The sequence below is a fragment of the Phoca vitulina genome, unplaced genomic scaffold, assembly GCF_004348235.1.
Source record: "Phoca vitulina isolate PV1807 unplaced genomic scaffold, GSC_HSeal_1.0 scaffold3, whole genome shotgun sequence".
Taxonomy (NCBI): Eukaryota; Metazoa; Chordata; class Mammalia; order Carnivora; family Phocidae; genus Phoca; species Phoca vitulina.
In genome coordinates this window covers 81,133,452-81,150,773 of record NW_022589706.1, presented here as the reverse complement: position 1 = coordinate 81,150,773, position 17,322 = coordinate 81,133,452, and the positions used below count along the sequence as shown (strand labels likewise).

At 40.0% G+C, this 17,322-nt stretch overlaps 1 protein-coding gene across 1 annotated transcript in view; it reads right to left on the bottom strand.

Annotated features, from left to right (window-relative positions):
* The window catches only part of ARHGEF38 (Rho guanine nucleotide exchange factor 38), a 125,322-nt gene extending 108,627 nt beyond the window's left edge, over nt 1-16,695 (bottom strand). The window contains exon 1 of the mRNA XM_032400938.1: nt 16,500-16,695. Within this exon, the coding sequence (XP_032256829.1) occupies nt 16,500-16,695 (196 nt within the window). The remainder of the gene's footprint in view (nt 1-16,499) is intronic.
* Between the last annotated feature and the right edge of the window lie 627 nt (nt 16,696-17,322).

Below are 17,322 nucleotides of genomic sequence, written 5' to 3'. Positions count from 1 at the left end.
TTTAATTAAACTTAAATCAACTGATGAAATATGAGAGTAAGAGTATGTGTGTTTCCATGAAAACTACTTAAAGGCTTTGAAATGATTTGATAAAGTCACATTGCCAAAATATTGCTGCTCTATTAGCAGTTGAATGTGACAACTGTAAAAGATTTAAGAGAAAACTACTCTAGAAAAATTGTGCAAACAAATCACATTGTAATTTTAAAAAATCAGTACTTAAAAACTTGCATACAAATATGATTACAATAAACTGACCTGTCCTGAGTGTAGCACAGCCTAGACAGAGTTCAGGCCTGCCGGAGAAGTGACACAAATGAACGCAGAAATTTTCAGACTACTCAAGAAGAAGGGAAAGTGTCCTGAGCAAAGGAAGTAGTATCCAAAGGCTTGGCAGCAGAAGATTTGAGAAAAGCTTAGTGTGACTGAAGGGCAAACATCAGAGAATGTGGTGAGGGGATGAGTCTAGAAAAATTATCAGGAGACAGATCTTAAAAGCTTAATTAAGGAATCTGGAATTTCTAAGGACTCCTAATTCTAAGATCAGATTCTCTTTGCAAGATCACTTTGGCCTCAGTAGAACCACATTTCCGGGAAGAGGGTGGGGAGCAAGGCTGAAGGCAGGGAGGCAGTGAAGTGGCCTTGAACCTCGACAGTCTAGCTGTAGGGGGAGAGACGGAGGCAGTTACACTTAGTCTGGTTGCCAAGAGGATAGAGAGGATTGAAGAGATCAAGAGAAATTTAGGAGGTAAACCAGGTGAGCAATCAGTGTATGGGGCAAAGGAGAAGAAAAGTCAAAGCTGACTTTCAGATTTCTGACTGTCAATAGGGTAACAATGCCATTTAACAAAATAGGGAACAATGGGGAAAAAGCAGGTAGGGGAGACAAGGTGATAAAGTCTATCCAGTTCTATCTCATTATATAGTCAAAGGAACTAATTTCTAAAGAAGAAAGTCTTTTACCTTAAGTACCAGAGTCATAAATTGAGTTCAGATCTTCTGACCGTCACCCCCTCCTGGCCAGCCCCCTTTCTCCCCATACAGTGTAAACACCACCCATAATTCTATCTAGGGTTTTTTTCCAGACAGATCATTACCAACCCCTCAGATATGATCGTGGATGCTCTTTCATCCCTCTCTGTACCATATTTCATGTCTGCCCCCATAAACCCAAAAAACCTTGGCTTAGCATTGCATTGAACCCTACTGACTTAAGTTTCACACAGTAAAATCTTTTATCAGTTTCAATGGAAATTTGACCCACAGGAAGATGAATGGAGCAGGCCTTCTGTGAAATAGGTTGAAAATAATTGCATGTCAGGCAGGTTTTGGAGAGGAGCCAGTGAAGTATTGAGCGAAAACGTGAAAGAGCAGACCCTCCACTGCTCAGAATTTGAAAGCTCAAACATTGGGGCAGGGAAATATTTTATTCTCATTTGGAGGGCATGTGATTTATTTCCACTGACTGCTAATTGCTACAGAAAGCAAAGGAGTGGGTTTCCAAAAAGAATGCAACAAAGCTTACCTGGCTTGAAAAATACTTAAGTGACATTGGTTTCAATTTACAGACTCCTCCAGTGAGCAGCATCGTGCAGCCAAAACAATTAGGAACTAAATAAATGGGGACTTTCTGGAAATGTCTTTATTCAAAGTCTTTAGCAGGAGATTAGTGAAAGAGGACATATTTTAAGCCCTGAATAGAAAGGGAACTTTACTGGTAAAGTCCTCACTGTATTCAATTTTTCTGTTGTAATTGTTCTATTATTGAAAATGCAGAAGTTTGGCTTGATCCACTTGTTTGGGGCTCATTCAACAAATATTTATTGAGTGTTCACTGTGCCAGGCATTGTTCTAGATCAGTAGTTCTCAAGCAGCAATTTTGCTCCCCTCCTCCCCCCGTCCCTCACCCCCAGAGACACTTGGCAATATCTGGAGTCATTTTTGGCTGTCACGGTTGGGGGATAGTAGGGGGGCGACTGGCATCTAGTGGGTAGAGGTAAGGGATGCTGCTAATATCCTACAATGTACTAGACAGTGCCTTTCCAACAAAGAATTACCTGGTCCAAAATATTAGTCGTGCCCATGTTGAGAAATCCTGTTCTAGATGCTGGCAATATAGCAGTAAATAAAGAGAAAACCCTCAGCTCTTATGAAACTCCTATTGTAGTGATGGAAAAGAAACAATAAACTGGTTAATAAAGAAGTATCTAGCATGCCAGATAGTGATAAGGCACTATGGAAGAAAATAAAACAGGTGGTAGTTAGTAGTTACAATTCTACAGTGAGAAGTCACAGAAAGCCTCATTAATAAGGTGATTTTTGAGCAGAATTCTAGAGAGAAGTAAGTCATGGTGTGGGAGTGGGAGAAGCATCATTGTCTTCTCTTAAAAAAAATCAGTTTCCTAATCATACATGAATTTAGGGTAAAGATAAATTTAAGGCAATTTGTGGGCAAATTATCAGAGTGTGATTGCTTTTTTCCCCTCTTTTTATCGCCAAAAACTTTATGCTGACCTAGATATAGGAGTACACCATTCTCCAGTTTTTTATAGATTTTAGACAAATGAGAAACAGGGTTGGCTTTCCTCACAACCAACTGAAACAGACTCTTTTAGTTCAATTTAATTATTACAGGCTATGGATTCCAAACATCACACACAACACAATGAGCCATGTGCAAGTATGTATGTATATAGTATACATAAATGTGTAGTGTGCACATGGTATATACAGTGAGTATATGAACAGGCTCTTATCACACGTGATGTAATCTGAGGACAGAAGAAGTCATCAGGCTTGAACACAAGCATAAACATGGAGGAGAGTATTTTGAAATAAGATCAAATTGTGGCCTGAGTGTTCTGTTTGGTATAATTATTGTTGTCATTGTGAATTTATACATACTTATAATAACATATACTAAAAATGATACAAGGCTTGAGCTTTCCTGATAGGTTTATTCCAATCCAAAATCTTATTTGATTAATGTTTCACTGAAAAAAATTACAGTTATATGTTGATTAGACTCTACATTTGAAAAATCAAATACATAAAAAAAATTTATTTGCAACTACAATATAATGAAGCTTTGATTTTTGTCAGAGAAGTATTGACTTTGTTTTCCAAGAATTCTTTCATTAAAAGAAATGTAATTTCCCATCTTAATTTAATATTGCACTCTACACAGAAATGCTCAGAATAATGAAACAAAAGCACCCTGTGAGATTGTAATTGTAGTATTTTTTAAATGTTTGGTTAAGATTTGAGTATTTTAAAACCTGTAGCACCGTTGTAACATAATGGTAATCCTAAATGTCTCATTGGTGTGGCATTCAGAAGCAAGTCAAACTCTGGTCAGGACTCTAAACTATTTTTAAGTACCTTATTTCTATTTTTAGATGTATAGACTGGTTAACAAAGAAAAGGAGAGAATCACTGCTTAGAATCTTTCATTTGCCCAGACCAAAAGTAATTTAATTTCTTTATCCATATCTGGTTGTAGGCATGTGAGATTGCATTCCAAGGAGGAACCTGTAGGTCCTCCATCATGAAGTAGATGTGATTTTTGTATGCCCTTGCTAACGAGGGTGGGACTGTAAGGGTGATCCAACAAAACCCAATATAGAGAAGAGGATTATGAGATGAGATAAACATTGATTAATTTTTGTCTGGATTAAATATCATCTGGGTTAAATCCATATCCAGGAGCTGTGACCCTGAAGTAAGTAAAGTACTCAAGACGTGCCTTCAAAGGAGCCCACTGCAGGGAAGGGCCTCCTATCCCCATCCAGGATGTCCACTGCATAAACACTATGCCACCTACTTACTGTTTAGTTTTTATTCATTTACACACTCATTTACTCAACAAATGTGATCATTGAGTACTGGCCAGCATACAAGTGTTCCTGTCCTCGAGAAGTTCAATCAAGTAAAAGAGACAGTGGCATGTAAATAGTGAATATGAGAAATGTATAGAGGATGTGATACACAAATGTCTTTTGTGTGTTACAACTCAGAAGTATTGACTTGGAAAGATGAGTAGGGGTTTATAAAGCAAACAGGGTGAGGGAGGGCACTCCAGGTTGAAGAAACAGCACAGAGCAAGGTATACCAGTCCAAAGAAAGACTGTCCGCAGAGATGAGCATGAAAAGATGGGGTCAAGTTGTAATTGAGGCCTTGTACCCACTGTTACAACCTGGAATCTCCAACCTTTATTATTTTTCAGTGTTATACCTAACATCAAATGTTCCCTGTTCACTGTTTTTAAGTGTACAGCTCGGCTGCATTAGGTACATCCACATCAACCATGACCACCATCCATCTCCAGAATTCTTTCATCTTCCCAAACTGAAACTCTGTACTCACTGAACACTAACCCCCCCACTCTCCTGTTCCCCAGCCTCTGGCCAACACTATTCCACTTTCTGCCTCTATGAATCTGACTGCCCTAAAGTACCTCAGGTAAGTGGAATCATACAATAATTGTTCTTTTGTGTCTGGCTTATTTCACTTAGCATCATGTCTTCAAGCTTCATTCATGTTGTAGTATGGTCATAATTTTACCCCCAATTTTTTTTAAAGATTTTATTTATTTGAGAGAGAGAGGTAGAGAGAGAGCATAAGTGGCGGGAGGGGCAGAGGCAGAGGGAGAAGCAGGCTCTGCCCTGAGCAGGGAGCCCTGACGCGGGGCTTGATCCCAGGACCCTAAGATCATGACCTGAGCCCAAGGCAGATGCTTAACTGACTGAGCCACCTAGGCTCCCTTCATTCCCAATTTTTTTGATCATGTGTCAAACTGTTTTGAGCATGAATCTCTAATATATGTATAGTATTAACATATCATGTACATTATAAGGTATACTCAAAAATAAATATTTTCAAAGGATAAAACTGAAAAATAAACTTATTTTTTCTTGTCATAATGGGTTGTCTTGAAAAACTCCTAGGCCATCTGTACCTCTTTGGATACCACCGCTATAGAACATGGAAAAGCACTGGGGACTCTTAAGCCAGAGGAGCAATATGGTTTGATGTTCCAACCCAGTTCTTCATCAGCCATCCTCATCATGCTGTGTGCTCTGTTGTTAGTGATGGGAAGAGTAGTTTTCCAAGATTAAATAACTTAAATAATGAGATTTTTATTCTTAGAGTGAAATATTCTAGTGACTCTAGAAAGCATATAACTCATCACTACAGTTGTGCATCTTTCTAACTCACATCTACATATAACATTTTGTTGAAAAGCATAAAATAATACAGCCACTGGAATACACTTACTGGTCACTGTTTACTTCCAGATTGCAGATGAATGTACTGGCAGAAATTAAGAGTCTCTTGATGTTTTTGAGTATTGTTCAAAATTTTATCAAAATCAGTCAATTCCTTAAAAATAAATCACAAAGCAGGTACAAGTACTAAAAACTAGGGTTAGAACAATGGAGATTACATGGTGTTTGAAAAAGCATGTATGTTGGAGCCAAGTAAACCTCGGTGAAACTTAGTCTTCACCATTTACTAGCTATGTGACTGTGGGACAGATGGCTAGAAGTCTCTTAACCTTAGTGTTATCATCTATAAACATATGACAGTATCTGTTTTGTTTTGTTTTGTGCTTTTTTGGGGTTTTTGTTTTGTTGTGTTTTGGACCCTGTCGGGATCCAATATTGTCAGAACGTTATCGGGATAATACGTTCTTTGCAAAGTTGTTTAGAGCATAAAATGACATAATGCACCTATGTGCCTAGTACACATGCTCAGGTGGTGTTAGTACCATCTTTTTCATCTATGAATGAACCTTGAACAGGGAAACTAGTTTTAATGCTCCATGTAGTAGGAGACATTTAATCCCTTTGTCTGGAATGCCCATCCCTCCATGCCCCCAAACAATCCAAACTGGAATTCAAGATTCAGATTTCAATGTCTCTAATTTTGACATTTTAGAGGTGTGATAAAGCTCTTTCTCATCACAATTCTTATATTGCTTTATTGTATCTCTAATATAATAATAACCACTTAATATGAGGTGGATGCTGTGATGAGCTGATCAGTTTCCCTTCAGGGGCAAAAGACTTCTTGCCCCAGCTGCAGGGTGAGCCCCCAGCAGACAGGGCCTCTTCTGGAACTGTTTTAGGTAAAAACACCTCCCAGGTCATACCTCTTTCCCAAGGTGGCCCCAGCCACTTAAAGGGTGACGTAGGGCCCAGGTCCTTTGTACCACTGGCGAAAACTCTGAAGGATCATGTTACCTTTAGGACTTGTCTTTAGAGTTGACTAAGGCTTCCTCTGAGACAGGATCAGAGTGCAATTGCTTCTCTCTTAGCTCTGTGCCTTTCCCTTCTCTTCCCCAGGTGAGGGTCACAAGAACATAAGCTCTCTCCTGCACCCTACTCTCCATCTCAGAACCTGCAACCCAGAAACTCAACCTGCAGCCACACTTCAGCCACTTACCACGTTGTTACAATTATTGGTTCACTGCCTGTCACTCAATGGATGGGGTTTGCTTCTGATGTATTTCTGTATTCTCAGGATCTAGTCAATATCTGGCACTTATGAACACCGAGCAAATGCTTATTGAATAAATTCATTAAAACTGGCATCTCATTTCTTTGGCCAAGAAATTATTTCTTTTCTTGTTTCATTAGATTTATTTATTTATAGTGTTTCTCCCTTTACAGTAAAAGAATTTAGAGCAGCTAACCCAAAAGTTGGCTACAATTAAGTAATGGGGAGATAGGAATGACAGAATCTTTAAGACAAATCTATCAATGATAAGGTTCAATATAGTTGTCATTAGTCACTTAATATTTTTTAGTCATTGAGCTGAGCATCTACCATATACCAGGCACTGCTTAAATGTTAAAATAAGACTAAATCTCTATCTCCAAGGAGAATTATATTCAAATGGAAAAGAGAAGTGAAAATGGGATAGTGTAATTTTAGAAGGCAGTAGGTGGTACAAAGGCCCCAGAAGGGCCTGAACACCTGGAAATATGCCTCTTTGGCATATTGATTATTTTGAGCTGAAGGTAACTGAGAAATCCTGAGATGCAGGAATGGCTCTCCTTCCTCCCACTTTGTACCCAAAAACAAAGTATACATTTCTTGGGAGAAAGATGCCCTCCCACTATCAGGAAGAGAACATTCTTATTACCAGAAATGGGGTAATCTTGACATCAAGATGAGTCCGTACAAACCTCACTAAAAAAAATAACCCTTATGTTCCGTGAGTGCCCCCCACATATTTGCTGTTCACTTCCTACAATTTCACACCCCTAGGCCAAGCCCTTTTTCCCTTTGTCTTCTCATGTCTCCACAACTTATCATTCTTTGTTAAAATGGTATATAACCATGGGTCTAACAGCTTCTTTGGGATTTTCATTTCTTTCTATGACTCCTTCCATGCCATATAAAAATGTTAACATCCAATAAAATATATATGCTTTTTTCCTGTTAATCTGTCTTTTGTCAGTTCAACTCACAGGTCCCAGCCACGGAAGCTAAGAGGATAAAGGAAACGTCTTTCCTTCCCTATGCCTCTTTAGGTAGGATGGTCCAAGAAGGACTCTCCCAGAAGGAGAGCAGAGGCCTTGATGATGAGAATCCATCCTTGCTGAGATTTGAGCGAAGAAACTTTTAGGCAAAGAAAACAGCTACTCTAAAGGCCAAGCATTCGGTACAAATTGGACTCTAAGCTCCAGGAAGCTAAATACAGAAAATTGCTTGTTTTTTATCTGGGAGGGAGACATGTTTCTAATTCTTAAGAGGAGCCAAAGTTTTTCCTTGAATAAAACTTGATGGCACGGAGAGAAGTAAACAATGTCTTCATCAACTATTTCACAACAAAGACAGAAGCAGAAATCTGTGACAGCTTTCTGTAGTGACACTGAAGGCCTAACATTAAGAAGCATTCAGGAAAGACAATTCTGTGAGGGTCTGCAATGACTCAGAGTTCTCAGATCAGTAGCTTGATGACATGACCTTTAAGTTTTCTTCTTTGAGTCAGAATTGGATGTCAGACAGTCAAGATTACATTCTCTATCGAGGGCCTCAGCACAGGTATCCTAGAGTGTTCCATTTATTCTCTGATTCATTAATCAAGAACAAAATTGTTCAGAACTACCTAGGACAAAGGATTTAATCACAACACTATTTTCCTGCTGCATTTAAGATTCCCAATTTAGGCTGACTTCATAGAATTCTATGGAAATACCACCTACCAGATAATGAGCTGCTTGTTCCCAGTATATGATTCTTTTTTTTTTTCATTTGCTCATGCATACACCACCACCCCTACTCCCACCCACCCCATCCCCATTGCTGTAGGGTTCTCAGGGTTTGGGTTGTATATTAGTTTTTGAGATGCAAATAAATAAATGACAGCAAGCATAAAATTAAAGAAATAGTGTCAAGATAATCAAGGAAGAGGGAAATGGAGATCACCAAGCTATACTATAGGGCAGGCTTGCTTAACCTAACTTTGTAATTTTGTTTCCTGACAATTAAACAAAAAGAGCATTTATTAAACAGTAACACTCCTGCAGGGGAGTGTCACAATAATTCCAAAGAAAGGATATGTATTCCAAAGTGAAAGATTTAATAGGTCAGGCTTTAGCATCGTAGCAGAGGAGTGTCACCACATTACAAAACATGTACCGCAATCCTCAAATCGCTTTGACTTCTTGTTACTAATAAACCATACAGATGAATACCTACAAAGTCAATGAATTAGATGCATCCTATTTGCAAATATCGAAAGCACCTGCATTCTGATCCAAGCTCTACTACATGAAGGAGTTTAGGACATGACACCCCAAAATATGCTGCATTGGTATATTGATGATTTGGAGCTGAAGGCACTTGATAAACAGCAAGTTCAGGGAGAGGCTTTCTCTGCACTTCCTCTATCTGCCTAAAGACAGATCCTCCAAAAGGAACTCAACTGGCATAAATCCTCTCCTCAAGAGTTTCATCAACTGGGGAATATTGACTCTTACCATTGGAGAGAAAACTAGAAGTTGACACCACACCCAGAAAAACTTTGTCACAAACTATTACCTCCCCGTCTGTTCTTCTCAGGACCCAGTCATCTTTCCTAAAATGATTTACTCTCCCCTACATTTCCATTTCCCCTCCACACTATGCTGCTATATAAGCTCTCAAATCTCACCATTTTGGGGGTGTGCACTTTTTTTCCCCCTGTGATGCCCCCCAGCAGGTAACATTTAAAATTAATACACTTGTATGCCTTTTCTCCTATCGATCTGCCTGTTGTCAGTTTATTTCATAGACCCAGCTATTGATCCCAGGAGGGTAGAGGGAAGTCTGTCCTCCCCTATGCACCTGTTTTTTCAACTATGAGACCAGAACTGAAAAGGTGCTGGGATTAAATAATAATGTGTGAAAGTCTCCAGGCCGGCACAGTTGCAAGCAGATGACAGTCTCTCCTCTCTGCCTTTCCTTCCCTCTTGTTCTTCATACCTAGTATAGAGTAAGGGCCTATCTCAAACAGAGCTTACAGCCAAAAGCCACTCATAAGCAGCCTCCCTTGAGTGTACAAATGGAGGCCAACACATCATGTCTACATATTTAACAATTGTGAGTCAAGCTGGCAAACTGTTAAATAAAATATGTTATATCTTTCTATGTTGGTAAATATACCTTCATAATAACCTGGGAGGCCAAGTTCAAATTTAGATTTTTCAGCTCCTTCAGAATTTCATGCCAAAATCTAGTAGGAGGCCCTGGGGTACACTCACCTTCCCAAGTCCTGAGGCCTGTATCCCTACTCTTCCTCTCCCGGCTCTCTCCCTCCCACAAGGAGCCCCGTAGGTATGATGTGAATACCCCAGCTTGATCAAGCTCCAGACACACCTCCATAATCAACTGCCCCTCAGGCTCAAGAGTTTGCACACCAGCAACCATAGTCTGCCCTGAGGAAGCTGGGAGGGGAAGGGGTCCCAGCAGGCCTTGGAGCCACTACTGGGGCCTGTTGAACAGAAGGTTCCACGGTCCCAGGTACCCTGAACTTGGTCTAGAAATAAAGGTAAGGTTCTCACATAGTCAGTAACTTTGGCCCCACGGACTCCTCACCTTCTTGGTGGCAAGGGGGCCACATAGGGGCACTTTAAGGCATAACCTGAAGCCAAGTCTTGCCTGGTTCTAAGGGTGATATTGCTTACGAGTTCAGCAGTTCTTGCAATAATTTCATGCTTCCCAGGAAATCAATATCCACAAAAGTACTGAAGTTAGCATGATTATGTCAAGAAAAGGTAATTCTATAAAAAGAGGGTTTTTTTAATCCTTTCCTGTATCTACAGAAACAAATATGAATGTAGCTTAAATCTTAGCCATCTTTCCCCAACTCTATCATTATTTTAAGGTACATTTCTATTCTTGCTTCATACATCTGAGTTCCCTCTTTCTCTCCTCTCTCTCTCCCTCCCTCCCTACTACCCCTCCCCAACACACTTCTCTCCCTTGCTCCTTCCCTCCCCCCCACACCTCCTCCTCTCCCTCTTCCTCTCTCCTTCCTTCCTTTCTTCCATTCCTCCCTCCTTCCCTCTTGATTTCTCATTTCTTGTTTTGATGAACTCATAATTTTTGTGGACAAAAAAATGCAATTAGAAGCTGGATTTGCTACTTTCAAGAAAGTTGTATCTAGTGTCCCATAAGTAGAACACAGGAATAAATTTTCTTACCACAATGTGATTGTAGTGGAACAGCTCCAACTTCTTGATTCCTGGGACTCACCCTTTATTTAATTCAAATAACTCTTCTGCAAACCATAAAATACCTTTACTAAAAAAGAAGGAAAGTAATATATCATGCTTTTTTTGGCTTCTATGTGTGTGATGAGACAGAAATTACTCAGATTTACAAGTGTCTTGACTTTTATAAAGATTTACCCTTCAAAATATGAAAAACACCTTATTTACACTGGTGTTACATTACTGATCCAAGTATTTCCCACTTCACTAAAGGGAGTACAGAGGCACGTAAAAAAAGACTTACTAAATACTCAGAGAACAGGGGGAACACAAACGGCTTGTAGCACTAAGATAGAAACGTGCTCAGACAGCTACACAATTAGTTTTATTCTACCCTTCACTAGGCCAAATTACCAAATCTCCCAATGTTAACTATACCTCCTGCTCACTTACAGATTGGTTTGTATTCTTAAAAATCATTACCAATTAAATGTTCCCATAATCTTACCACATCTAACTTATTATTTGAGCCATTTGTCTTCGTCCTGCAATATATGTTATTCTGTATAACGTTCATCAGTAGGTTGGTTCCTTATCATCACCACAGTAAAAACACCTCAGGCTTTTATAAAAACAACCAAGCAATCCTTTCTTAATAAGAATGATATAATAGTCTTTGAATAAAAAAAAAAGAAAGAAAAGAAAAGACCACGGACCTATTATGAATTGGAGATGTGGATTTGACTTGTGTTATCAGCAACAGTAATGACATTTTACCCATCAGCTCTCACTCTTTCACCTGATACATAGGCCAAAAAATTAACCAGAGGTTTAATATGGCCATATAGAATAAAAGTACTGGCCCACTGTCTTAATCAGTTTGGGCTGCTACAACAAATATACCATAGATTGGATGGCTTAAACAACAAACATTTATTTTCTCTTAGTTCTGGAGGCTGGGAAGTCCAAGTTTAAGGCAGATCCAGTGTCTGATAAGGGCCCGTTTCCTAGCTGACAGATGACTGTCTTTTCAGACCCTCACATGACAGAGAACAGAGAGAGGGAGCGAGGTCTCTCATGCTTGTTCTTATAAGGTACTAATCCCATTCAGCAGGGTTTTACCCTCATGACCTGATTATCTCCCCAAAACCCACCTCCAAATAACATCCCATTGAGGATTAGGCTTCAACATGTAAATTTGGAGGGGACATAAACATTCATCCCGTATCACCCACACTGAGGCCTATAATATCAGTCATATCAATCATGTAGGATTTTCAGAAAAGGCTGCTGAATGTTAATCAATAAGCATTTTATAAAAAGTTTTAATCATTACAGAAATATTTCTCAAGTACACATACACAACTATCTTTACATACTGTAGATAGATTAGATAATCTGCATACATACAGAAACACTTGTACATAACTTTTAAATTAGGCATATTTCAAATGTATAGTTCACACATATAATCATACACAAAATCATTTCCCAAAGAAAAGAGTTTTAATATATCAGCCAGTAAGTTTCCCCTGCCTTGATCACTCTCTGTGATTCCCCAGTAAAATGGCAATGAGGGGCTGAGCTGGCTGGGAAGGTAAGGTGATGCAGCTCTTGTGATGAATGGAAGAAGAGGAATGAGCTGAAGTAGGGTCTGCTGTGCTCTAAAATGTAGAGTCAGGAATGAAATAGGCTTCTACTGAGAATTATTTGTTATCTAGGCAACACTGTACATTTTCATCCCTAATATGTTTATTTCTTTTTTACCGAAGAATCATCTTTATTAATGGAGACATGTATCCTCACATTCAAAGATACAAGGGCTATTGGGCGCCTGGGTGGCTCAGTTGGTTAAGCGACTGCCTTCGGCTCAGGTCATGATCCTGGAGTCCCTGGATCGAGTCCCGCATCGGGCTCCCTGCTCTGCAGGGAGTCTGCTTCTCCCTCTGACCCTCCCCCCTCTCATGTGCTCTCTCTCATTCTCTCTCTCTCAAATAAATAAATAAATAAATAAATCTTTAAAAAAAAAAACAAAGATACAAGGGCTATTAATTCAGGCTCCGAGGCCTTTCCTCACACTGATTCCCTACCTGGACCAGCTCGTTCAAGTCATTCATTCTATTTGAAAGATACTGAATGCTTATGGTGTGCTGGGCATGATTCTAAGTGTAGAGATGGAACAGTTACCAAGACAGATAGGGTCTCTTTCATGGAGTGGGGGATGAGAGATGGGAGGACAAGTGGGAGTCAATAATAGGCAATAAACAAGGAAACAAACTACCTAATTTCAGACAGAGATCAGTATGATGAAGAAGTTAAAACATGCTTCTCTCCCCATTCTGCTTTTCTCCCAGTGCCCACCTCATCGACTCTTGACAATGTTTTCCAACAACCTCCCCCGCCCAATCCTGAATAGACCATTTCCTCCTTTTATGGACTCATTGATCCCACCTGTATTCTTTCATGCCACTTTATTGCATTTGTTTACCTGTCTTATCTTTCCAAATGAGTTTAAGCCCCTTTGGAGTAAAGGTCAGACTTTTTTTTTTTAATGATTTTGTAGTTGTAATCCCTGGCATATATTCTGGTTTTGCTCACCACATAACATACCCAATAAATGCCAATTAACTGAACAAATCTGTTGAAGGAATATGGGAGCTATTAAGAGTAGGCTAGCAAAGGACTATTATTGCAAAACTTGAGGCTTAATGACTATGTTGTGATCACAACCTTCTACAAAGATTTTATGATACTCTCATTAGAACCATGTTATTTTTTAAAAGATTTATTTATTTGAGAGAGAGAGAGCACACACGTGCTCTCGAGTGAGGGTGGGGGTCCAGAAGGAGAGAATCTTTCAAGCAGACTCCCTGTTGAGTGAGACTCCAACGTGGGGCTTGATCTCATGACCCAGAGACCATGAGCTGAGCCAAAACCAAGAGTTGGAGACTTAACTGACTGAGCCACCCAGGTGCCCCCAGAACCATGTTCTATTGTTTAATATAGTAGCTCTTACCCAGTGTGCCATTTTTAAAGAAATTACAATTTAAGATTCACACTACTAGAGTGATGTCAGCCAGAAAGTGAACTGAACAAATAGACTGTGTAGTATGAGTTAAGAGGTGAACCCAGGGGCACCAAAGAAAAGTCAGATTTCCCAGAACCCAGAGAATTTTCTCGAAGAGACAGAGCAGTGAACCATATTACTCAAATAACAACACAGCACTGAAGGACTCTGGCTAAATAATCTAAGGCCTCTTTTTTTTTTTTTTAAGATTTTATTTATTTATTTGACAGAGAGACACAGCGAGAAGGGGAACACAAGCAGGGGGAGTGGGAGAGGGAGAAGCAGGCTTCCCACTGAGCAGGGAGCCCGATGCGGGGCTCGATCCCAGGACCCCCGGATCATGACCTGAGCCAAAGGCAGACACTTAACGACTGAGCCACCCAGGAGCCCCAAAGGCCTCTTTCCAGCGTTGAAAAGCTCCTTGTGACCTCACAGTAGCTTTAGGCCATCCATCGGAGGGCTCTAACCAGCTCAGCTCTTTATTCAATGCCTCCCAGGGAACTACCAGTTCCAAGATAAGCAGAGGAAAAACTCTCAGCATTGTAATAATAATAAAAAAAAACTTCTTAAGGTGATTTAGGATCCATCTGCATGATAATGGGTATAATGCAGACCAGAGTGCAAACCCAAAAGAACCGATTGCTTTGAATGTTAATGAGAAAATGTTTTCTATTGATGCCAAAGCAGTTACAGAAGAATCTTACGAAAAGCTCTATTAGGCATTAATATCAGACTTGGATTTTACTAAGAGTTACGTCTGAAAAGTGTTACTTATCAGGGGCCAACCTATCTTACAGCTCTGATGTGCTCCTCTCCACTCCCTGATGATTTGTCTCCTACACAAACAATTCTAGGAACATGGGTTGTTAACTCCTGAGTCGTCTTCTAGCTTCAAAGGCAGGATCCAACAAGGCACAGGGAAACCACAAACCTAGTGGAGTACATAAGCAGCCTGAGGTCTTCTGCAAAGTAACCAACAAACATCTGCCGTCTTTTGTGGTCACCGATGTATTTTTTTTTTTTTAACTAAGTTTAGGAACTGAATTTCCATTTTTTATTTGTTAATGGAAAATCTGGACCAAAAAGTTGCTGAATTAGTGAATCTCAGACAGAATAAACATGTTATTAGAGATAAAGCCATGGGCTTTGTTTATGTGGTCTCTTCATCAAAAGACAGAAAAAGAGTTGAAATAGATTGGTAAATTAGTAAATTTGATTAATAGAATAAAGTCTTATTCTAATTCTATCATTATTGTTCCCATTATTCCTAAAATAAAAAAAATAACTATTGTTGAGCACATCCCATATTTCAGCCAATATGCCAGGTGTTTCATGTAATTATCTGATTTCATTCTCCCAGCAACACTATGTGGTAAGTATCATTGTCCCACTTTCATAGATAGGGAAACTGAGGCTCAGAAATTAGAAGTAATTTGCTCAAAATCTTATAGGTCGTAAGTTGAAGAGCCAGGATTGCAAGACAAACGTGTATGACTTTAAAATTTGCATTCTTGCCAACATATCCATTGCCTTGAGAAAAGTTAATTTCAAAGATCGAACAATACCTCTCTCCCATTTTTTAGAAAAGTCCTTTAAGGATTAAGACTTGACTGCATTTTAACCCTGAGCCATCAGGATTTTTTTAAAGCGTCAATTCACAGTAGTTATCTTTAAAGATTTCATTTAAATGCATTTAATTTATTTAATTAATTTGTATAACTAAGTCTGAGCATTTTTTTTTTTTTTTTAGGGAAGAGATCTACTAAGTACAAATGTGTTCTATTGGTCTCTCTAGCCTCATCATAATCTGTCAGTCCAGAATGACAGCTCGTGGTGGGATTATAAGAGCTCAAACTCACAGTGTGCTCAAAGCGGGAGAGACAGGTTCTGGGGATCACATAACAGGTGCCACAGTGGACACTTAAAACATTGCACAGTCAACATCAAAATGAAGTTTACTCGAACAAATGACCTTCAAGAGAAAGGGAGGGACAAGAGAGGTTGGATGGGAAGGGCTAGACATTCGGGGCCTTAAACTGACGTTTTATAATAACTGGTGTATGTCAAACTCTCTTATGACCATCACAAAATAAATTGAAGTCATTTCCTCAAAAGTCATTCAATCTAAGCATGCTAAACATCTCTTACCATATTTGGATGCCATTCGATTCACTCTAAAGGAATGAACACCTATGTGATTTTCAACAAATCCTATTATACCAACCCAATGACTGACATTCCTCATTTTTCACAGACATGATTGCAGTTTCATGCCCCTATTTAAGATAACCACAATTACTTGGATAGATCTCGTGGTGTGACATCCCACACCTATCTATTGAGAGAAACTATGTATTGTCGGTTTCTAAATCATTTGCTTTCTAGAGCCTTCCACTTTTTAAATGGGCTGCAGGAGGGAGAAGGAAGGGAGGAAGACTGCAGAAAAAATATTACCCTCACCAGGAAAAAAGTATATTCAGAATAATTCAGAATTGGTTCGTTAACTATTGAAACACATAATAAATTTTTTTTCCTGTAATTTATGTGACATTTACTTTCATTTTCTTATTTTTAAAAAATTTCCGGTTTGCCTTATTTCCCTCCTTCCAGACAAGATAATATTCGAATTTTCTCCTTTGCCTGAAGTCATTTCTTTGCAAATGGAAGAGTAGGAGAACGGAGCTGGCTGTGCAATAACCTAGGACAAATGATCTGTGTTGGTTACCTTGTAGTTTCTGGTTGTATTCGGTCCTGTCAGACTGGCTCCTCCTCAAGGTACCAGAGTGGTCCCCAGAAACACTGCTGTCAACCACCGTGTCGGTCTTCCTTCTCTCCAGCATATAGAGCCTGGGCCGCAAGAAGGTCAGATTCTTTTTCTTGGTGCCCATGTTCTCTTTCCCAGTGGCTTCTCTGCGCTCCATCTGAGGCAAGGCAAGCTTTGGAGACTTGTAGGCAATGGCTATTTGCTGCAGTGCCTCAGGGTCAGAGTTGAAGCCACCAGAGTGACGAGTTTAACTGCCCCCTTCTTACTAAACGGCTTCGCTCCGGGGTTACCTGGCTGTGACTGCCACCTGTACGGAGTCCCAGAGCTCCACCCCTATGAGGTCATTCTTTTTTATACCTAGAATCCAACAGGGGAAGCTGCCACCTGTTACCTGAGAGACCTGCAGCACAGAGCTAGGCAAAGCAGGGACTGCGCTGTCACATGCTACCGGAGCAAACAGAAATCTCATTGTGTGCAGCCGCGAGGCTGGGGGTTGGGGGAAAAGGGAAGAACAGGGTGGGGCAGGCCAGAAGGGCAGCGCTCCGGAGTGTAACCTGCGGCTTGTGGGTTTAATGTGTGCCTATGGGCGTGGACAGATGCACTGGGACACACTGCGTTGTGGTCTGCTCGCTGGAGGCACACAGGGGCTTGCGTGGGGCTTTTAGCTAGAGTCACCCACGTGTGACCCGCAGAGTTAGTGTGGGGTGGTTAGAATTTACATCAGCATCACAACAGTGGGTACAGAATCATTTTTAAGGATTACCTGTGTGCACTCAAAAGTCAT